Raw genomic sequence first — 24,508 nt, forward strand, 5'->3', positions numbered from 1 at the left:
CACAACTGAGCGACTGAACTAAACTGAACTGAACTGAGAGATCCCTTCAAGAAAATCAGAGATACCAAGGGAACATTTCATGCAAAAAAAGAGCACAATAAAGGTCAGAAAAAATAGGGACCTAACAGAAGCATAAGGTTTTAAGAAGAGGTGGCAAGAAGACACAGAAAAAGTATACAAAAAAGACCTTAATGACTCAGATAACCATGATGGTGTGGTCACTCACCTAGAGTTAGACATCCTGGAGTGCAAAGTCAAGTGGGCCTTAGGAAGCATCACTACAAACAAATCAAGCCTTGGTATATTTTAAAAATTGAAATCATTTCAAGCATCTTCTCTGACCACAACATTGTAAGACTAGATACCAACTGTAGGAAAAAAAAAAACTATATAAAAACAAACACATATGTGTGGGGCTTCCCAAGTGGTGCTAGTGGTAAAGAATTCTCCTGCCAGTGCAGGAAATGCAAAAGATTCAGGTTCAGTCCCTCTGCCAGGAAGATCCCCTGGAGGATGAAATGGCAGCTCACTCCAGTACTCTTGCCTGGGTAATCCCATGGACATTGGAGCTTGGTGGGCTACAGTCTGTGGGGTCACAGAGTCAGACACAACTGAGTGACTGAGCATGCATGGAGGCTAAAAAACACTTCTGAATAACCTACATATCACTGAAGAAATCAAAAGGAAAATCAAAATTTGCCTAGAAACAAATGACAATGAAAACATGATAACTCAAAACATATGGGATACAGTAAAAGCAATGCTAAAAGGAAATTTATAGCAATGTAAGCCTACCTCAAGAAACAAAAGAGACATCAAATAAAAAAACCTAACCTTATATCAAAAGCAACTAGAAAAATAATTTTTAAAAAACCCCAAAATTAGTAAAAGGAAAGAAATCATAAATATCAGAGTAGAAATAAATGAAAAAGAAATGGAGACAATAGCAGGGATTGATAGAACTTAGAATTGTTTCTTTGAGAAAATAAATTTTACAAACCATTAGATAGACTCATCAAGAAAAAAAAGGAAGAAGACTCAAATCAATAAAACTATAAATGAGAAAGTAGAAGTTACAACAGACAACACAGAAATACAAAGGATCATAAGAGATTACTTTGAACAACCATATGCCAATAAAATGGACAGCCTAGAAGTAATGGACATATTCTTACAAAATTTAACTTTCCAGTGAACCAGGAAGAGAGAAAATATGAACAGAGCAATCATAAATGTGGAAATCTCCCAACAAACAAAAGCCCAGGGACAGATGACTTCACAGATGAATTCTACCAGAAATTTAGAGAAAAGCTAAAAACTATCCTGCCCAAATTCTTCCAGAAAATTGCAGAGGAAGGAAAACTTTCAGCTCTTTCTATGAGGCCACCATCACCCTGATACCAAAACCTGATAACAATGCAACACAAAAAAAGATTACAGGCCACTGTCACTGATGAACATAGATTCAAAAATCCCAAACAAAATTTAGCAAATAAAATCCAACAACACATTAGAAAGATCATGAATCAAGTGGGCTTTATACCAGGGATGCAAGGAATCTTCAATTTATACAAATCAGTCAGTATGATACACCATATTAACAAATTGAAATATAGAAACCATGTGATCATCTCAATAGATGCAGAGAAAACTTTTGACAAAATCCAATACCCATTTATGATAAAAACTCTCTAGAAAGTAGGTAGAGGGAACATACCTCAGCATAAGAAAGGCCATATATGACAAACCCACAGCAAACATTATTCTCAATGGTGAAAAAATTGAAAGCATTTCCTCTAAAATTAGGAATAAGACAAGCATACCCACTCTCGCCACTATTTTTTAATGTAGTTTTGGAAGTCCTAGCCAAAGGAATCAGAGAAGAAAAAGAAATAAAAGAAATCCACATTCGAAAAGAAGAAGTAAAGCTCTTAGTGTTTGCAGGTGACGTGATTCTTTAAATAGAAAACCCTAAAGCTGCCAGCAGAAAATCACTATGCTAATCAATAAACAAAGCAATGTCACAGGATATAAAATTAACACACAGAAATCCTTTGTGTTCCTATACACTGCTAACTCACTTCAGTCGTGTCCGACTCTGTGCGACCCCATAGATGGCAGCCCACCAGGCTCCCCTGTCCCTGGGATTCTCCAGGCAAGAACACTGGAGTGGGTTGCCATTTCCTTCTCCAATGCATGAAAGTGAAAATGAAAGTGAAGTCGCCCACTCATGTCCAACTCCCAGCGACCCCATGGACTGCAGCCCACCAGGCTCCTCCATCCACGGCATTTTCCAGGCAAGAGTATTGGAGTGGGGTGCCATTGCCTTCTCCAACAACAATGAAAAATCAGAGAGATTAAGGAAAAGATCCCATTACCTATTGCAACAAAAAGAATAAAATATTTAGAAATAAGCTTACCTAAAGAGACAAAAGCCCTGCATGCAGAAAACTATAAGACACTGATGAAAGAGATTAAACTGGACACAAACAGATGGAGAGATATACTGTTTTCTCAGATAGGAAGAATCAATATTGTGAAAATGAATGTACTTACCCAAAGCAGTCTATAAATGCAGTGCAATCCCTATCAAACTACCAATGGCATTTTTCACAGAACTAAAACAAATAATTTTACAGTTTGTATGGAAACACAAAAGATCCTGAATAGCCAAAACAATCTTAAGAAAGAAGAATGGAGCTGGATGAATCAACCTTCCTGACTTCAGACTTTACTAGAAAGCTACAGTCATCAAGATAGTATGGTACTGGCACAGAAATAGGAATGTAGATCAGTGGAACAAAATAGAAAGCCTGGAGATAAATCCATGCACCTAAAGGGGACCGGTCATCTTTGACAAAGGAGGCAGAAATATATAATGGAGAAAAAACAGTCTCTTCAATAAATGGTGCAGCAAAAACTGGTCAGCTTTGTGTAAAAGAATGAAATTAGAACACTTCCTAACACCATACACAGACATAAACTCAAAATGGATTAAGACCTAAGTGTAAAAGCAAACCTATAAAACTCTTAGAGGAAAACATAGGCAGAGTGCTCTTTGACATAAGCCAAAACAAGATCCTCTGTGACCCACTTCCTGGAATAATGGAAATAAAAACAAAAATAAACAAATGTGACCTAATTGAACTTAAATGCTTTTGCACAACGAAGGAAACCATAAGCAAGGTGAAAAGACAACCCTCAGAATGGGCAAAAATAATAGTAAATGAAACAACTGACAAAAAACTCATCTCCAAAATACACAAAGCAGCTCATGAAGCTCAATACCAGAAAGACAAACAACCCAATAAAAAAGTGAGCAGGAGACTTACACAGACATTTCTCCAAAGAAAACATACAGATGACTAATAAGCACGTGAAAAGATACTCAACATCACTCATTATTAGAGAAATGCAAATCAAAACTACAGTGAGGTATCATCTCACATTGGTTGGAATGGCCACCATCAAAAAGTCCACAAACAAATTCTGGAGAGGGTGTGGAGAAAAGGGAACTGTTTTGAACTGTTTGTGGGAATGCAAATTGGTACAGCCGCTATGGAGAACAGAGTGGAGTTTCCTTTAAAAACTAGGAATAAAACTACCATATGACCCAACAATCCCACTGCTGGGCATGTACCTCAGTGTTCATTGCGGCACTATTTACAACAGCTAGGATGTGGAGGCAACCTAGATGTCCATCAGGAGATGAATGGATAAAGAAGTTGTGGTACATATACACAATGGAATATTACTTAAGTATAAAAAGGAATGCATTTGAGTCAGTTCTAATGAGGTAGATGAACCTAGAGCCTTCACTTATACAAACTGAAATTGGAGAAAGACAAATACATATTAATGCATATATATATGGAATCTAGACAGATGGTGCTGATGAACCTATCTACAGGCCGCAAGGGAGATGCAGACATAGAGAAAAGACTTTGGGACACCTTGAGGGAAAGAGAAGGTGGGATGATTTGAGAGAGTAGCATTGAAACATACCTTACCATAGGTAAAGGAGAGAGCTCTTGGTAATTTGCTGTATGACACAGGGAACCCGAGGGCTTCCCTGTAGCTCATATGGTAAAGAATCTGCCTGCAGTGCAGGAGACCTGGGTTCGATCCCCAGGTCGGGAAGATCTGCTGGAGAAGGGAATGGCGATCCACTACAGTATTCTTCCCTGGAGAATCCCATGGACAGAGGAGCCTGGCGGGCTATAGTCCATGGGGTTGCAAAGAGTCAGACACAACTGAGCAACTAACACACAGGGAACCCAAAGCCAGTGTTCTGTGACAACCTAGAAGAGGGGATTGAGAGGGAGGTTTAACAAGGAGGGAATATATGTATACCTATGGCTGATTCATGTTGATATATGGCAGAAACCACCATAATATTGTAATTATCCTTCAATTCAAAATAAAGAAAAATGGCTGAAACTTTTTCCATATTTGATGAAAACACAAGCCCACAGATCCAAGAATTTTAGTGAATCCCAAGAATCATGAAGAAATCCAGACCAAAGCTCATCATAATCAAATTGCTTAAAAGTGGTGATGAAGAGAAGATCTTCAAAGAGCATATTTCTCATTAGAAACAACGCAAGTGGTAAAAGACCATGGAGCAGCATCTTTAAAGCACTGAAAGAAAAAAAAGCCTGCCACCTTAGAATTCTACACCCTTTTAATAGGAAAAAAAAAAAATACTACCTACTAGATGCTGTGAAAAAGAAAACACTCATAGCCAGGAGTTTTAGGGGAATGAATATTGTGAAGACATTACAACTCCAAAAATGTGGAGGGATCTCTTGAAAACTCCACTCATGCATGCCAGTTGGGAACACTCCCTGAAGTCCTGGCTCCCCCAAGGCCGTGTCCATGAGGAGGACTTCCTTGGCAAGGAATGTAGCTTGCATTCCTACACGAGCCTTCAGGGGGTAGCTTGGAAAAGCACAGAAACATTAATGAGGCAAGTAGTCTGTGTGTGAATGCCTATGTGTGAATCTTTTGTCTTAAAATTTTCTAGAACTTTAAGCCTATTACAGAAAAGAAAATAATAATGAAGTGTAACAGCATGGACACTGCCAGAGGAATCAAACGACGAAACCCATCAGTGTTTCAGGAGTTGAACATTTTCTTTTTCTGGAAAGCAGACCATAAAAATAAGGAGAAAAGAAACTGGATAGATTATATTTTGAGAAGAATACTAACCACCGTGACTACTGGTGGGCAGTTCTTACTTTGCTGCTGCCTCTTATAAGGAACAAAATCTTGTCCTTGGCGGAAGGTAGAGGCCACGGGCTCAGGGGATCACGCTCTCAAGAACGCTCCTTCGTTATAGTGTGCAAGGAGGGGTTCTGAGCTAGGGTCTGCTGATGGATTTCAGAGGATTTGTAAATAGGGATAGGGAAAAGATCACATCTTTTTTTCTCCAGTCTGTAACCAAAATGAGTATTTCCTTTGATTATGAGAGTCAGTGATAAAAGCCACAGGAGTCTCAGCAGTACCTGTGACGTCATGTGATCAGGAATCACAGATACTTCTTATATTGCATGACTGTTCTAGCAGCTATTTGGAAATATCATTTATTCTCATGACTGCTTCAAAATTTTAATGGTTACTAGATCTAGGGCCAGATCTTCTTATGTAATGTGTTGACAAGGAAACACATGTTTCACTTACTATATCACAAATTCGTATTTTGAATTACAGTTGAACTTAATTGTTTGATTGCTAACTTTATGTATTTTATAATCATGCACTGACAAGTATTATTCCAAGAAGGGTTCACAGGCTCCACCCTGTGCCTCAGAGCACAAGGCCAATTGCTTAGTGCTAGGCAGTGACCAGTCAGAATTTACCCACTGAGGGATGAACTGCCTTTCTTTGACTGTTCCTCTTCTTTAGGTGGAATTTCCAATACAGAATATCCTTCTGATTGGACTTCCATGGTATGTTCTTCTTTGGGCATTCATAATTCGTAGCCACTTTAAGACCAATCAGAATTAAGAGCCACTTCCTTCCCCAAGGTGTAGGGTAACTTTGGAAAAACATTGCTACAGTTGCTTTGGGAGCAGCCTGGCTTCAAATATTTCTGCTTTCTTAAACGTTTGCATCGGGGAATGAAGAAAAATTAAAATACAGTCCATTTTCAGTTCTAGGGCCCTGGAGATCCCCACACCATCACCATTGCATCCTTCATGTCTGTCTGCAGAATACGGGTATTGTAAGGCTCAAAGCTGTCTGTGGAAATATGAACTACCAAAAGAAAAAAAAATTGGCATCAATAGCTGGCATTTGTTGCAGAAGTTATTGGCAAATATAGCTGTCTCCTCTTTTAGCCAATGGTAATGTGATGTTTTTAATTCAATAAAGCATTTCAAGAAAGTCCAAACATAAAAGTTATAAACATTGGATGGTAAATATTTATTAGAAAGGGGAAATGAACTTTATGCAATTAGCCCAATCCATCTTTTTTTATGATTACAAGTTCCTCCTGTCTCTGTCAGCAAAGTTACTTGCAAAGTCATTATTTAGCAAGACCTTAAAGCTATTTAAGCTCAGATATTCTGCCAGGTGAAACAAGGGTGAGAAGGCCAGAATAGGATTGTCAGCTGAAAGGAAGAGTGGGGAGTTAGGGCATCGTTCTGCCAATGATCATGGCCTCACAAAGCCCTCACCCCATTTCAACATAAAAGAGGAATTTACCTGTCCCCGCCCCTCATCTGGTTCCTAGAGATTCTCAGTTGAAAGGTGCGTCCTTCCACCTTTTCTGTATCTCAGCAACACATTCCACTGCCACTGCTCCAAGTCCATGCCTGACTGCCCCACAGGGAAGTGATGCACAGCGGCCTCACTGGTTGACTTGAGCACGGGTGTGCCAGCGTGTGATGGTGTGCACAATGGACTGAGATGTGCATATTCTGCTATTTAAAAAAAAAAAATTGAGCATGGCAGTTGTACGCCAGTTGTTGCAAGGAGGCAACAGTGTCTAGAATGGTGTCATTTGAGAGTCATGCATTCTTTTCTACCTCATGTTTGCTCCTTTGCTCTTTTCCATTTAATTCTCTTGGCCCTCATTCAGCACAGGGTGGAGCTGCTGTCCATATCACACAGTGGTTAAGAAGATGAGTTCTGCAGTCATGCTTATGGTCTCTCTATGCCTCAGTTTTCTAATCTGCAAAATGAGAAAAATAGTTCTACTTACACAGCATAGGGTTGTTATGAGGGTTAAGGAACAAATTAACTAGAGCCCTTAGCACATAGTAGCTGCTCAATAAGCATTAGCTATATTTTTTCCGTCAACTCATTCCCTAGAGTCAGTGGTAGAGGAGATGTTGTTTAGCTGACAGTCTCACTGGCTGGTCCTCTTCTGTGTCTGCCCTCACCACCCCTCCTTTCATCCTGGGAGCCTGTGACCTCTAGGAGCTGCTCTCCAGGATCCAGCATCTCTCTCTCTCGGTGAACTTCCAGCGCCCAGACTGGGAAGCCTCCTTCTGTCCTTCCCCGAGTCCCAGGGAGATTCTCATGGTCGTCTTGATGGATGGAGATCCCTGTGGTGGCCAGAGAGCTCAGGGTGTCGGGATTCCACCTTGGAACCAGCAATATTCTTTTCTCTGATGCCAGTTGTTTCTGCTGGTGGGTCATTGGCATCTCCTGCAGGGAAGAGCGGCAGTGTATGTGCCCCACTCCGGATCTTCTCTGTTAGGATTGCTGGGGGATGGCCTTCAGCTGTTTCTTTTTATTCAGCTTCCCCGGGGACTCTTATGCTCAGCCTGATCTGGGAACTGCTGATCTGAGTGAAACCTGCCCCTTTCATGCCAGCGTATCTGGCCGGGGTTGAGGGTTCAGGTGATGGCTGGCAGAACAGGAGCCTTGCCCTGCCACTCTCAGACAGACAGGGCCCCGTGGTAGGACGCTGGGCTGGGCGCCAGGTTGAAAGCCGTCTTGCCTGCCTCAGTCTCAGCTTCCTGCCCAGCATCTGCCGCCTCTCTCAAAACTGTTGAACTTTGGCAGCAGATGGCCCCCATTTTCCAGAAGTGTTTGAATGCAAGCAGTGGACTGCCTCCTCAAAGTGCTCTCCAGACTTAGCAAGTTGTGTGTTATCCTTTCTTTCTTGCCCGCCCTCCTTGCCAGCTCAGTGCCCAGTGCCCCGGCCCTGGCCTCACCCGCTGGCCCCCACCCTAGGTGTCCCCAGCCAGGTGACAGCCTCTGCAACTTTGGGAACACGGAGGAGGTGACCAGCCTTCCAGAAGTGGGGCTGGCACACCAGCCTGGGGGAAGGCTTCAGACCGTAAGTAGTATGTGTGGAAATTTTGGATGAGTAATTTTTTTCATCCAGCTTTTAGTATTTCATTTTATCTCCCTTTTGGCTTGTGTTAGCAGCAACACATTTCTGAGGATTTTTACATAACCTTCCCATTCAGTATTGTTTTGAGCCAGAGCTGCTCTCCAAACAGTGCATGAAGAGGGTCAGAATAGCCTACGACGGACACCACCAGGTGCAGAGAAGGACAAAGCCTTAAAGGCATGAGCAGGAGTGTCCTTCTCCTGGAACATTCAGGTCTTCCGCATGTTGCCATGGTATTCCAAGGAAGCTCTGCCCAGGCTTATTTGTCATGTAGCACCTTGAGGAATTTGCAGCAAAATGTTCTCAGTAGACTTTCACCAAACCTTAAATGTGGCCAGTGAGCTAACAGATGCTAGACCCCGGAAAGTGGGGAGAGGAAACTGGGGACCCATGGGCAGTATGACCAATGGATGAGAGTGTGTTCTGGGGTCAGGACAGATCCTGGCCCTGCAGCTTAGGCAGGTCGCTTCATTCTATTTCCTCTTCACAAAATGTGAGTGGTAATAGTCTGTCTCATGGCATTGTGTGAGTAGAACTGAGGAATCCTGGTAGAGCTCTTAGCCTGATGCCTGGGCTGGGTAAACGTGTCACCTTTCTCTCTGCTCAAGCCTTGCATTGCTTGACACGCGGATTTATTTGTTCAGTCATTCGTTCACTCACTCAGCTCACGGTCTTTGCGTCTGTACCCTGTGCTGCCAGTTGTGTGCTAATGAGACGAGGAGGCAGACACAGCTGCTGCTCCCCAGGAGCCCAGGATGGAGAGGCGGAGGGTCGGGGGTGAGACCCCTGGGCCTGTCACCCTCAGGACCAGTTAGGTGGGAGCTCTCTTAGAACCCCGATGGGTTCTTCCTTGGGGGAATGGACAAGAGGAGGAAAGACTTCACAAGGGTGGGGAAGAATATGGCAAGTGATGCCCTGGCTGTCTGTTAAGATAATTTAGCTCTGGTCCCTTCCCTGGCCTGAGCTCTCTGAGGACCACCGGATCCCCACACCTTCTCCCAGGCTGTCTGAGCTTTGTCAGTCTGAATATTCAAGAAATGAGCTTGTTACAAGTTGAAAGGCATTTCTCTCATAATAAATTCAAGCATCTCTTCATATATTAAAAAGTCGGGTGTGTTTTCTTTTCCGTGAACTGTTTTCTGAAATCTTTTTTTATATTGGATTGTTATTTTTAAAATAATTTGTTGGAAGTTTTAATTATTAAGGAAATTGGTGCTTTAGGTGAAATATGAGTTGCAAATGGTCTTTTTTTTTCAGTTTGTGTTTTACTTTATCTTATTTTATGTCAGGCAGAGGTGTGTGTGTGTGTGTGTGTGTGTGTGTAAAGTGAAATATATAAATCTCTTTTTAAGGCTTCTGGGTTTTAAGCCATGTTTAGAAAGGTCTTTCCCACTCCTAAACTATAAATAAATTTAATTTTCATGACTTCTAGTATTTTTATTATTTAATTTTTATATTGAAATCCTAATCCAGTGATCATTTATTTTAGTGTAAGGTGTGAGGTAGGGGTCTAACCTCACTTTGCTTCCAGATAGCTACTCAGGTGCTCCATACCATTTATTGAATAATTTATTTCTCCCCATAAATTTGAAATACTATCTTTATAATATACATTTCTGCGTATCTTATTTTAAAAATATTTCTGGATTTTCCAGTCTCTTCTACTAATGTAATCATATGCTTCTTAATATTTACATGACTGTGACTTTATAAAATATTTTAATACACTAAACATATGCTGTTTCAAAATTTTACTGGCTGTTATTTCTTGTTTGTTTTTCCATATGGTCTTTAGAATCTGCTTTTATAGTTCTAAATTACATTGGTATTTTAAATTGTTACATTATTTTATAGATTAACTTAGGGAAAATATATGATTTTATATATACTGTTCCTTTACATCCATTCAAGATGTAAAGGAATCCACCCCTCCTCAGGGGAATTTTAAAGTTTTTTTTTTTTTAATGTAGATCTTACAAGTTTCTTAGTATATTTGACTTTCAAAAGTTCTTTCTAGTTTTTTTCCCCAAATTTGCCTGATCATATTCAATAGTATCTTGCTGCTAGCTTGTTTATGTGATCTCATCTTCTATTTTTTAAGATATTTTATAGAGAGTTCATGTATGTTCTCTATACAAAGAATTGACTCATTGGAAAAGACCCTGATGCTGGGAAAGATTGAAGGCAAGAGGAGAAGGGGATGACAGAGAATGAGATGATTGGATGGCATCACTGAGTCCATGGACATGAGTTTGAGCAAGCTCCAGGAGCTGGTGATGGATAGGGAAGCCTGGCATGCTACAGTCCATGGGGTCACAGAGAGTCGGACATGACTGAGCGACTGAACTGAACTGATTGTATATTCAGTATCTGATAATTCTATCATATAAACACTTTGAGAATTTAAATCTTTTGCTTATTGTTTCTGCCAACTGTCACTCATGTTTCTATCCTTGACTGTGAGTTTACCTTTATTGAAGGTAACCAGAAAATTCTGAGAGCCTGAGTGATAGTTGTTTCCTTCACGGAGAATTTATATTTATCTCAACCAAGGCCAGGAGAGGCCACCAATCCTTTTGGACTGGTTAATACTCTTCCAGATTCCTTGGTGTAATCTGGGTATCTCAGATAGATCTTGTGACCTTGCCACCAGTCCAGAACATATTCTCCCAAGTCTAGTGTGAAGATCAGAGCCGGGCCTCAGGGAAGCACACCCCTTGTATGTGCTTACCACGGATTGGAATATGTTTGTAACTATGTATAACCACGGATTGGAGTATGTTTGTATGTATAAATACAGTCGTGTATGTATTCTGTGTTTGCTTCCTTGAATAGTTCTTTTTACTTGATGAGTTCAGTGGTAAGAATTATGTTTTACTACAATGCCTATATTTGTATAGTGGAGGAACAGCCCTGCCTCCCACAGGGTATCTATTCTGACATTTGCTGGAAGCCAAAAGTGCCTCAGGCACACTTCTCTTTAGAGTGTCTACTGTTTCCTCACTCCATGAACATGATGAAATCAATACCTTTCCACCTCCTTTCCATTCCTTCTACCACTCAATTTTATTATTTTTATTAGTGGCTAACATTTTACCTTTAAAATTCTTATAAGTTCACTTATAAGTCTTATAAATCACACAGTCATGTCCAACTCTTTGTAATCCTATGGACTATAGCCTGCCCAGCTCCTCTGTCCATGGAATGCTCCAGGCAAGAGTACCGGAGTGAGTTGCCATTTCCTTCTCCAGGAGATCTTCCCTACCTGGGGATTAAACCCAGGTCTCCTGCCTTGCAGGCAGATTTTTTACCAACTGAGCCACTAGGGAAGCCCTTAAAATTCTTATATCTCAGTTATTATGTTTATCTGTTATGTTTTGCTCCTTCCCCAGCTAGAAAAGTTGACAAAATTGGGAGATATGGACAATCTCCTATTGCCCTCACCCCTCTGTACCTCCTTTTCCAGCCTGTTTTTATCCATTTTTTCCTGCCTCACCTGGGTTTGTATCTGCATTCTGTTCTCCAGCTTCAGTCCTCCATTGGTTTCCTTCAATGCTTTTATCAATTTTTACTTCCAATCCTTTTATCATGAATTTTCCATTAATGTCTTTGTTGAGTGAAGTTCATCCTCTAGTATTTTTTCCAAAAGAGGACTTAACTCTTTATATGTTCAAAAATGTTTTCCTGTTACCTAAATACTTGAGCAGAGGTTTAGTTATTAGACACTTCTTGGGTTGAATTTGTTTCTTTGTGTTTCTCTAAGCATTGCTTTACTGCCTCCTGGCAGTGAATGCTGCTATAGAGGAATTTAGCCTAATATCTTTCTCAATTATCTGTGAACTGCTCTCTCTTTGGGAGGGTGGGGAAGAGTCTCTGGCTGCATAAAATGTATTTTTGCTTTATCTCTGAGATCAACTTTATTAGGACTTGCCTCTGTATTCATCATTCTTAGCCTTTTTTCCTGAAACAGAGCTTTGTCTTTCAATCTTATACTGAGATTTTCTTTCATTTAAAGGATAGATCTTGAATTTATATTCAAATACCTTTCCTGTTGTATTACTTTAGTTCTACTCTTTAGCAAGGACCCCATGCTCCTGATCCAGCTTGGGGTCCTTGACCTCAATAATCATCTGCCTCTTCATTGGAAAAGTGGAAAAAAGAAAGCCCCTCCTCCCTGCATCCCACTTATGCTTTTGTCAGCTCTCCTTTATGTGTCTTCCATATCTGTTGTTTCCTCTTCCTTGTTTTAAATTATTTGTTCATTTCTATCTCGTTATATTCACTTTTTCTCAATCATTAACTCTGTGTACCTCCCTGTGTGTTCAGTGGTATGTCTCTTCATGTTGCTTTCAATGTAGTCATCGTTGGTCATCTGACTTTATTTTCTCTTACATTTCTTGATCAAGTTCTAATAGCTCATGTTTTATCTCCTTTAACAAGACTGTCTTTTTCTTAAGTTCTTATGTATTGGCTTTTTGCAAATGCAAAAAAAAAAAAAAAAGAAAGAAAGACACAACTGCTGTGTTTTTAAAACTTTAATAGTACTATGCTTGGACATTAATTTTAGCCATTCCATGATCATGTTGTCTGATGAGTATTCTTCATCTGCTTTCTCCCTCCTGTTTTTTTCTCTCTTTTTTATTTGTGGTATCTTAGTTATATCCTGTACTGCTTCTTACCTACTATTGTTCACCTCTGAGTTATTCCTGGACCAGCTATTTATAGGACGTTCACGTCAGGAAGAAGCAGGGCTGCTTTCATCCTAGCAGGAACTCTCCTTATGAGAAGAGAGAGAGAGTAAGAGTGTGTGCGTGTGTGTGTGTGTGTGTGTGTGTGTGTGTGTGTGTGTGTGTGTCCCAACGTACAAGGACTGTTCAACATTTAGAGTCTCTTTCCAGTTTTGAGATATGACTTCCAGCACATATGGTTTATTTGTATTTCCTTGTGAAGCTCTGATTTACCTACTTCTCCCTGTGATAAGTCCAGATAACCTTCCATCACCAGTCTAAGTATTTATTTATGTAATAGTCTTATTGAATTATAATATGCATACAGAAAAGTACACAAATCCCTAAGTTTAGAGCTTGATTAGTTTTTATCAAGTGAATGCACCTGTGTAGGCACCAGACGAGTCAAGAATTAGAATATCAATCTTGATAAGTGAATTCCCAGTCCTGTGTTTCTGACCCAGCTCAGGGCCCTTAAAGTCTGCAAATGTCTACCTCTTCATTGAAAAAGTGGGAAATATACAAATAGCTCACACAGCTCAATAAAAAAAAAAAAAAAAAAAAACAATCTAAGCAAAAAAAGGGCAGAAGATCTAAATAGACATTTTGCCAAAAAAGACATACAGATGGCTGAAAGGCACATGAAAAGATGCTCAACATCACTAATTATTGGGCTTCCCTGGTGACTCAGATGGTAAAGAATCTGCCTGCAGTGCAGATCTGGGTTTGGTTCCTGGGTCAGGAAGATCCCCTGAAGAAGAGAATGCTGATCCACTCCAGTATTCTTGCCTGGAGAATTCCATGAACGGAGGAGCCTGGCAGGGTACAGTCCATGGGGTCGCAAAGAGTTGGACATGAGTGAGCTACTAACATATTGTGTATCACTAATTATTAGAGAATTGCAAATCAAAACTACAATGAAGTATCATCTCACACTGATCAGAAAATCATCAAAAAATCTACAAGCAATAAATACTGGAGAGTGTAGAGAAAAGGGAACCTTCTTACATTGTTGGTGGGAATGTAAACTGGTATAACCATAATGGAGAACAATCTGGAGGTTCCTTAAAAAACTGAATATAGAATGACCATATGATCCAGCAGTCCCACTCCTGAGCATATATCTAGGGAAAACCATAATTTGAAAAGATACATGCACCCCAGTGTTTATTGCAGCACTATTTACAGTAACCAGGACATGGAGGCAACCTAAATGTCCATCAGCAGAGGAATGGATAAAGAAGATGTGGAACTTACATACAATGGAATACTACTCGGTCATTTAAAAAAAAAAAATAATGCCATTTGCAGCAACATGGATGGATCTAGAGGTTGTCATACTGAGTGAAGTAGGTCAGAGAAAGACGAATATCATGGCGACATCACTTTATATGTGGAATCAAAAAAATGGTGCAAGTGAACTTATCTATATAACAGAAATAGAGTCACAAGTGTAGAAAACAAACTTATGACTACCAGGGGGCAAAAGTGGGGATGGCCAAGTTGGGAAAGACTTATACACACTCCTATATATGAAATAGATAACTAATAAAGGCCTACTGTATAGCACAGGGAACTCTACTCAATACTCTGTAATGATCTATATGGGCTCAGTTGTGTTCAACTTTTTTGTGACCTCTTTGGACTGTAGCCCACCAGGATCCTCAAACTATGGGATTTTCCAGGCAAGAATACTGGAGTGGGTTGTCATTTCCTCCTCCAGGGGATCTTCCTGACACAGGGATTGAATCCTTGGCTCCTGTGTCTCCTGCATTGCAGGCTGATTATTCCCCACTGAGCCATTGGGAAAGTCCAACCTATATGGGAAAAGCATCTAAAAAAGAGTATATATATATATATATATGTGTGTGTGTGTGTGTGTGTGTGTGTGTATAACTGATTACTATACACCTGAAACTAACACAACAGTGAAAATCAACTGTATTCTGTCTGCATCTTGACTTGGCCTCCCAGAGTGAACCCTTAATGCTTACTACTAATTTTTGCAGGACTTATGAATAATAAACCCATCTACTAAAAAGAGAAAGAGAAAAGGGGAAAAGTGGGAAAAAAAATAGGGAAAGCTCTGTCATACTTGCCTCCCGGGGCTGTCGTGAGCCTCAGGATCACAGATGTCAGAGCATTTTGTCATTTGTAAAGCATGCCTTCTGTCCATCTAGAAGGCATCACAGTGACAGTCATGGGGTGGTCCACCCCATTTGCCCAGCTGTGAAAGGGAATCACAGAGGGTGATTGCTTGGCTCGGGCACACAGAGCAATGCGGGTGGCCAAGCTGAGGGCAGAGGCTGCAGCTCTAAAGTCGTTTTTTTCCTGCTCATCCTCCTTGTCTGTTTTTAACCTGACTCCCAAAACTATAGTTTTCTCTTAATCATTTTGAACTTCATATTAATGAGATCTAATAGTGTCCCATTGTTCTAATAGACCGTTGTTTATCTGTTCTACCTTGGCAGGTGTTTGGGTTGTTTCCATCTTGGGAACTAAGGCAGATACGGTGGCTGTGAACATTCTTGACAGTGTTTTTGGTGAACTTAAACACACATTTCTGTTTGATACATACCTCGGAGTAGAATTGCTGGGTGTTAGAATATTCTTCTCTTTACCTTTAGTAAATACTGCCGAAGAGTTTTCCAAAGTTACAGAACTAAGAATCTCATCATCAGTTTATGAGAGTTCTCATTGCATCACATCCTTGCTGATACCTGGTAGTCTCCAGCTCTTCTTTCACTCTAGCCATTTTGGTGGATGTGAAGAGGTAGCTGGTTGGGTTTTTTGGTTTGTTTTATTTTTGTTTTTTAGCTGGTTGGTTTTAATTTGATTTTCTCTGATGACTAATGAAATCGAGCATCCTTTTGTATTTTCTGTCCATCCTATATGTGTATAGATCCTTTTATGTAAAATGTGTACTCAAATCTTCTGCTCATTTTTCTGTTGGGCCTTTTTCTTGATTGATCAGTGGGAGTTTTTGGCTTTTGTTTTATGTATATTCTGCATACAAATCTTTGTTGGTTCTGTGCCTTACAAATCTTTCTCCCATTGCAAACATCTCTCACTTTCTTACAGTTGTTTTTGATAAAGACAAGTTCTTTATTTTAACATCTCCCCACCCCAGCTCATTTTAATATTTAATATAGTTTTTAAATTCATCAGTTTCTTTCCCTTACATTTTGTACTTTTTGTGTTCTATTTAAAAAACCTTTACCTGACCTCATTCTCCTTTTGCTTTGATGATTAGAAAAGTTAAGATTAAATTGTCTATAAATTGCATAATAAACAGTTTGCACCAGTCTTCCTCTCTCTCCTAAGGGGCAGTTCAGTTCAGTTCAGTTGCTCAGTCGTGTCCAACTCTTCGCGACCCCATGAACCACAGGACGCCAGGCCTCCCTGTCCATCACCAACTCCCAAAGTTCATTCAGACTCACGTCCATTGAGTCAGTGATGCCATCTAGCCATCTCATCCTCTGTCATCCCCTTCTCCTCCTGCCCCCAATCCCTCCCAGAATCAGAGTCTTTTCCAATGACTCAGCTCTTTGCATGAGGTGGCCAAAGTACTGGAGTTTCAGCTTTAGCATCATTCCTTCCAAAGAAATCCCAGGGCTGATCTCCTTCAGAATGGACTGGTTGGATCTCCTTGTAGTCCAAGGGACTCTCAAGAGTCTTCTCCAACACCACAGTTCAAAACCATCAATTCTTCGGCGTTCAGCTTTCTTCACAGTCCAACTCTCGCATCCATACATGACCATTGGAAAAACCATAGCCTTGACTAGACAGACCTTTGTTGGCAAAGTAATGTCTCTGCTTTTCAATATGCTATCTAAGTTGGTCATCTATGCCAAAGCCTTTGACTGTGTGGATCACAATAAACTGTGGAAAATTCTGAAAGAGATGGGAATACCAGACTACCTGACCTGCCTCTTGAGAAACCTGTATGCAGGTCAGGAAGCCACAGTTAGAACTGGACATGGAACAACAGACTGGTTCCAAATAGGAAAAGGAGTATGTCAAGGCTGTATATTGTCACCCTGCTTATTTAACTTATATGCAGAGTACATCATAAGAAATGCTGGGCTGGAAGAAGCACAAGCTGGAATCAAGATTGCCGGGAGAAATATCAATAACCTCAGATATGCAGGTGACACCACCCTTATGGCAGAAAGTGAAGAGGAACTAAAAAGCCTCTTGATGAAGGTCAAAGTGGAGAGTGAAAAAGTCGGCTTAAAGTTCAACATTCAGAAAATGAAGATCATGGCATCTGGTCCCATCACTTCATGGGAAATAGATGGGGAAACAGTGGAAACGGTGTCAGACTTTATTTTTTTGGGCTCCAAAATCACCGCAGATGGTGACTGCAGCCATGAAATTAAAAGACACTTAGTCCTTGGAAGAAAGGGGCAGTTAGGCCTCCTAATCCCAAACACTCCTACCCGATAAATTCACCTCCTGGGCCCGCCTTGTCTCATGAACACGTGTCCACACACTGACACCATCCTCTGGAAGAGCTCTTAGATCAAAGTGCATGAGCTCGCACTTTTAACGAGATGCTGTCAGTCTTTATGGGACCAGCCAGTACTGGGCTCCAGCCGCTTATCCTGTTACCACTCCATTGAGGGGCAGACAGTGATGGGAATGTGGGGGCTTTTCCAAACCCAAATGTGCAAAATTCCGCTCAAATCATCAGTGTCGTTAAGGTCACAGAGCAGCTCCGACATAGTTGAAAAATGAGAAAGGGCCGTGGGCTGCTCTGAGCTCATTGTCAAGCCCCGCGGCTCTGCCTTCCCTCCCTTTGCGCCTTTTTTTCTGTCCTTTCAACATCTAAACATTTTCTGACTTTGGACAGCACAGTTGCACTCTCCTCTGAGCAGATGTTCACGATTACTTGGAACAGCCGGCCTCTGTACTGAGCCCCCACACCCTGGCAAGCCCGCAAGGGGACCCTTAACCGTCACCCTGCCCGAGGGGTGCCTGGGTCAGGTCCTGGAAGGGGACTTCTCCCACTCCCCGCAGACCTTGTCGCCCTGATTGGCTCTGACATCGTGGAAGTACTGTGTCTTTCAAGAGCCTTCAGTACATCTGTTCTCAATTTTCAGACCACAAGGCGAGGGTTTGGGTGCAAGGAGTTTATCTGGGAAGTGATCCCAGGATGCCCTTGAGGGGGCAGGGAAGTGGGGGAGGACTCAGGCAAGGTGCACTGATGTGTGAACAGCAGGCCACCCCTGGGACCCTCACAGCCTCTCACCCAGGGGACGGGTGTCCTCCATCCCTTGTGGTCGAGGTTGCTCCATGGCCAGAGGACAGCTCCTAACAACCGGGAAATCAGGGAGGCAGCAGGTCATGCAGACATTGTCCTGCAGGGGAGACCAAGGCAGACGGGGAGGACACTGGCCTACACCTGCTTCAGTTATTTTGATAAATTTCCTCCTTCTAGCACTTTCTTGTGTCTGAGTTTCCCATTAATAAAAATGGGAGTCTGTGGTTTTAAATGCCTGTTCCTGTTTCAGCAGAATTATTTTCATTATATACTCATGGATGGTAAGACATTTCTGTAGGTGCACACACGGCTCAGCTGAGCTAGAAAGCAGCTGACCTTGTGGAGGACTAAAGCTTGCCTCTTTAAGCCCAGGGCGGCCCTGAGCCTACATTGCCTGCTGGACTCTGTCTCCTGAGGTCACACAGCTGCTGCACCAGCCTCAGCTCCAGAGCCAGCCGCCCTGAGGAGGCTTGGTTGCTGCAGTTCTTTTCCCGTGTGCTCTGTGTGATGTGTGGGAGTCTGCCTTGTATTAATACCTTCCTACATTGAATGTGTCTACTTGTTAAGAGCTTCCAGACTCCAGCCTGTGCCAGACACTTCCTAGGCCCTCAATAGCTAGTTCAGGAACTGCTGAGCTCAACCCCCATGAGACCCACCCTCCTAGGAGTAAATGCACGGAATTTTGTCGAGCTAAATGATCTAGTTGAAGTGAAGCATCTATTTTTTTGACATGCAGATTCATGACCCTTCCTCCTCCCCTCATGTTTCGGATCCCAAATCCAAACCCGTCAAGGGGCCCCGCCTCTGACTCTGCTGTGACCTGAGTGCAGAGTTCCCGGCAGTCACGTTCCTTCCCTTGTCAGCAGCATCTGATGTGCGCTGGACTGTGGTGCCTGGTGGAAGGAGATACGTCCTGCAAGACCAAACTGGACCCTCCCCTGGATGGCACAGAGTGTGGGGCAGACAAGGTAACCCCACTTCCCACTGCCCCTAGCAGACAGCTAGTCCCATGTCCCCTGCACATTGGCACCTCTTCTGAAAAGTGCACTCAGGAGCCCCTGGCATGCCCCGGGCCACCCCAGAAATGCCTTCGAGCCCACTTCAGGCACTGAGGGACACATTCACCTCTCTCCTCTTCCTCTTATACAATAATCATTTACTCAATGTTTTTATTAAATTAACTCCTTTTGTTACACGAGTGAATTTACTTAAAATGTTTATATCAGAAGACTGTAAATGGAAAAACAGGGTTACTTGCCATGCAGAAATCACTGTCAAAAGATGATTTTAATGAGAATGGTGCTAGAGGTGAAGTGCACCAGCCTTCACACTGATCTTCTTTAACAGGAGAAATTGAAGTGTTAGAGGTGGTTAGGGCCAGCCACCACAGCCTGAGGCTTTCTATTTAGTCTTACTGTAAGAACTGAAAGAGAGGCTATGATCACGACTGTTTAATCACATCTTGTGCCCCACGGGTTGTGCTGCATACTTTGGGAAATTATTTTCAAGGATTGGCTTTCTCTTATCCTCAGAAAGAGCCATGGTTCTCTCACATGGCCCCAGCTGTGTCATCTCCCAGCACCAAAACCAAATCTGAAGTTCAAAACTACAGAGCCAGGAAATACTGCCTTCCAGAAAGAGACTCACACTAAACAGTTTGCAGAAGGTGAAGTCTCTCCGTGAGCCATGTGCATTCTTCCTTTTCTTCTGGGAGCTTTGAGAACCTACACTGGACACATCACATCGTTTAGGGCAAAATCCAAACCCCAGAGCCTTAGAGTTGTCATGTTGGATAGGGAAGGAATGTTACCAAAGTTAGCAAACGTACACACCCCGAAATAGTCTGCTTTTGTGTAAATTATAAAAATTGGGGGCTTTGGGGGGCATGGTGTTTTCTCACGTGGAGGGGATCAGTTAGCCGTGAGTGAGCAGCTTTGCCACCCTGCTGTGTTTCAGTGGTGCCGCGCGGGGGAGTGTGTGAGCAAGACACCCATCCCAGAGCACGTGGACGGAGACTGGAGCCCCTGGGGCGCCTGGAGCATGTGCAGCCGCACGTGTGGGACGGGAGCCCGCTTCCGGCAGAGGAAATGTGACAACCCTCCGTAAGTCCCCCGCCAGCCTTCTCCCGGGTGCCTGGATCAGGGTGTCCAAAGAGCAGCTCTCGCTGCCTTAGCAGAGCAGTCTGTCTCCCACTGAGGCTTTGAGCTGAAGAAGAGTGAACTCAAACCAAAGGTCCTGGGTGCCGGGCCTCGTGTACTTCAAATGGCATCTCAGCCCAACAGAGCTCTCTCTGTGACGGAGGCAGTGAGTCCTGTGGGGAGCTGGCTCGTCTCCCTTGTGTGGGCCGTGGCAGAACCGTTTCTCGAGACAGCTGGATGACAACCCCTCCTGGCCTGCTTCGAGGCTGCCTTAGAAGAGGGTCATCCAGGGAAGCCGGCAGACCTTCGGGAAAACGGGGCTGACTTTCAAATTGGCTAAGAGCTGAACTGGAAGCAGTCTGGCTGTTGAAAAGTCACAGAGCATTTGTGCATTTGTGGGTTCTGCTCTTGTGTATCCAAATATCTTTTACCTGTCCTGTTAGACCTGACAGAAGATAACCTTTTGGGTTGTTTTTTTTTCCCCTCATAGGCTTCCTTTTATTGACTATGATGACACTTTGTTCACCTATGATAACCCTTGTTCACCTCTATACACTTGATCTGAAAAACTCAGGGCTAGATCTTATCCTCAGTTGTAGCAATTCCTTTATCACAGGTTTGGCCTATTTCTTCTCTTGAAATTTCCAACTTTTAATGTTTCTTTAAATAATCTGTTTTATATCTTGTGTGCTATTAACTGCATCACATTAATTTTGAAAATGAGAAAGTTATAAATTATGACTAAAAGCAAATGGTTTATATCAACAGTATATAAATCACAGTATATTAAATCACAGTAACAAATGATTAGCACACCTTTCTTGTATTTAAAAATTCTAACACCCAAGGTATATCCCAGACCAATCAAATCACAAAGTCTGGAGGTGGGGCCAAGGAGTCAGATGTATGAATCTCTCCAGGTGATTCCAATGTCCAGCCAAGGCTGAAAACCTCTGGATTAAAGGAAAACTTGCACTCACAGTTGAGGCAATGCTGAGAACGCTGTACTCTCTGGTAGCACCATAAGAATTGGCATTACGTACCATGTCTTATTAAACCTTTTCCTTCCAGCACCTAGCAGAGTGTCTGATGCATGGTAGGTAGGTATTTAAACTTTTAGAAGTGAGTTCTTAATTAAAAGCATAGGTGGTATATTACGATTTTCCAGAGAGGCAGAACCAATATCCATATACATATGATTTATTATCAGCTCACATGGTCCTGGAGGCTAAGAAACCCCTTGATCTGCCACCTGCAAGCTGGAGGCCCAGGTGTAATTCAGTATGAAGGCCAGAGAACCAGGGAGCACATGTGTAAATATCACTCCAGGGGCGGGAGAAGAGGAGAGTAGACATGCCAGCTCAAACAGTGAGGGCTTTTGTTCTCATCAGGCCCTCAGTTGGTTGGGAGATGCCCACCCGCACTGGGAAGGACATCTGCTCTAGGAATGCACCGATCCAAATGCACATCTCACCCAGAAATACACTCACAGACACTCCCAGGAGTGCTTTTTAATCTTGGCGCCCCAAGGCCAGTCAAGCTGTTATGTAAAATTAGCCATCATAGGTAGGTAGATGATTAGAAGGGCTATTTAGCTAAGTGGTGAGAAATCAATAGTGGTTTCTGTTTTTCCGTTGCTCTGTGATGATGTTAAAATAGTTCCACCTCTGGCCCAGAAGAAGAGAGCTCTGGGTTTGGAATCTGGGTTTGGAGATTTGGGCCTGGTGTGGTTGGTTGGTCCTGTGACCTCAAGGCAGATCCTTCTCTCTCTGCGTCTCAGTTTCCTACATGAGAGGACGTAGAGTATAGTAGGTACAGTAGGAGGAGCTAGACTTCAAATCCCGGGGCCACGTTTTATAGCAACATGTGACTGTTACCTGCTTATTTATCTAAAACTTGGAGCAATCCATGAGGATCCACATGGAGTACATGGTCTATATTTAATTCATGACCCCTCTTGATGTTATCACTAAGAGAAGAACAGGCAAGACCACGTGCCCTGCCTCCTACCTTGCTGTTTTGAGGCTCAGAGAAGGAAAGGCTTCGTCAACTGCAGAGCACAGTTTGCAAAGGCTGTGGCTGGCATGGGTGTCCCATGTTTCTGATTGGAGCTCAGGTGCCCTGATCCAAGACTGCTGTCCTTTGGCACATTACATACTTCATCTCAGGTCAGGTGACACCAAATAAACATCATAGTAGATGAGTATCTGACTCTTTAAATACCTCTGAAAGGACTCTATGTCCCAACAATACAACTGTGTTTAGGTGAAGGCTCTGTTGCAAGAATAAGATGTTATTTCGAGCATGCGTGCTAAGTCGCTTTAGTCATTCCAACCATTTGTCACCCCATGGACTGTAGCCCGCCAGGCTCCTCTGTCCATGGGATTCTCCAGGCAAGAATACTGGAGTGGGTTGCCGTGCCCTCCTCCAGATCTTCCCAGCCCAGGGACTGATCCTGCATCTCTTAACTCTCCTGCATTGGCAGGCAGATTCTTTACCACTAGTGCCGCCTGGAAGCCCAAGATGTTATTAATGCTGATTAATTGTGTTAGGCACAACTTTCATGGGACCAGATTTCGTATTTTGTGAAGATGATGTTGGCTAAGGTGCCCACATGCTTTGTCCCCACCCCTGATGCTTTGTCTGTTCTGGGACACTCCAGGGGCATTTTGTGTTGCCCCCAAGTGTCCAGGGAAGCTGGCATCTGGTGAGGGCCCCTTTGTGCCCTGTTTTTATCTTAGTCCCACCAACCACAGTCCCTTGGTTTTTCTCCTGGACACCTCAAACCTAACACTTCCTAAACTTCCTTCCCCCTTCACCCTGGTTCCCCTCGCAGCCCACATGCCCCTCAGTAAATAGCACCACCAGCTGCTGCATAGCTTGAGTTCAAAGCCCCGAAGTCCACATGTGTCCCCTTGTCCCTGCCCTTCCTCCTCCGCATATGATTGTGATAAGAACAGGGCACGCGGGCTCTCACCAGGTGCCAGCTTCCCTTCTAGGCATTTGCACATAGTAAATCACCTAAAGCTGCCGTAAGGGAGAGGCATTCTTTTTTTATCCCCATCGTACGTGTTAAAAGCTGAATCGTATGGAAGTTTGGTGACTTGCCGCGTGTAGTAAATCACCTAAAGCTGCCATAAGGGAGAGGCATTCTTTTTTTAATCCCCATTGTACGTGTTAAATAACACTGAATCGCATGGCAGTTAGGTGACTTGCCCCAGGTCACACAGCTGGGCAACAGCAGGTCAGGTTTGGAGCCAGCAGCAATGTTCCAGGGTCTTTTCAAACCATCAGCATCAGCCTCCCTGTTTCCCCTCTGCTCTCCCTCCCCAGGTTCATTCTCCACAGCAAGCCAGAGACATCCCCTCTTTCTTGTAAAGTCAGTTACAATCTCTTCCTGCTTCAGCCCTCCTGGTCACTCCCCGCTGCACTCAGAATGAAATCCATGCTCTTCACCGTGGCCCTGGTATTATTTCCGCTGCTGCCATAATAAATTACCAACACTTGGTGTCTGAAAACAACACAAATTTATCCTCTCTGAGTTCTGGAAGCCAGGAGTTTGAAATCAGAGTGTCAGCAGGGTTGATGTCTTCTTGAAACTCTGAAGGAGAAGCCATCACTGGCCCCTTACCCACCCCACCCCTCTCCTGGCAGCTGCCAGCCTTCTCTGCCCCGCAGGCACACCACTGCACCTCTACCTTCACAGAGGCATCTTCTCAATGCATCTCTTCACTTCCTTTTCTCTTCTCAGGACACTAGCCGTTGGGTTTAGGCCGACACTAATCCCAGGCAAGCTCATGATTCAGAGATCCTGATGATACCCATCAAGACCCTTTCCCAGATAAGGTTGCATCTGTAGATTCTGGGCGGGTTTGTCTTTGTAGGAGAAGGTGCCTCCCTGTCCAGCCCTCCTTTCTGTGCTCAGACACCAGCCCCGACCCCACCCCCAAGTCAGTGTCCCTTCCCTCCCCCCAGCTCCCTCTGCCCTCTCTGTGTCTTCTCTTTAGACTGGCCTCCTCTTCTGACC

General features: G+C 43.0%; 1 protein-coding gene across 4 annotated transcripts in view; it reads left to right on the forward strand.

The window, feature by feature from the left end:
• The window catches only part of ADAMTS17 (ADAM metallopeptidase with thrombospondin type 1 motif 17), a 406,417-nt gene that overhangs the window by 228,597 nt on the left and 153,312 nt on the right, over positions 1 to 24,508 (forward strand). For 2 of the 4 annotated variants that reach the window (XM_070358154.1, XM_070358156.1), the window contains exons 11-12: positions 19,207 to 19,311; positions 20,300 to 20,445. In XM_070358154.1, the coding sequence (XP_070214255.1) occupies positions 19,207 to 19,311; positions 20,300 to 20,445 (251 nt within the window). The remainder of the gene's footprint in view (positions 1 to 19,206; positions 19,312 to 20,299; positions 20,446 to 24,508) is intronic. The other 2 variants (XM_070358155.1, XM_070358157.1) reach the window with 1 other exon arrangement.

This window comes from Bos mutus, chromosome 21 (assembly GCF_027580195.1).
Source record: "Bos mutus isolate GX-2022 chromosome 21, NWIPB_WYAK_1.1, whole genome shotgun sequence".
NCBI classification, from domain to species: Eukaryota; Metazoa; Chordata; class Mammalia; order Artiodactyla; family Bovidae; genus Bos; species Bos mutus.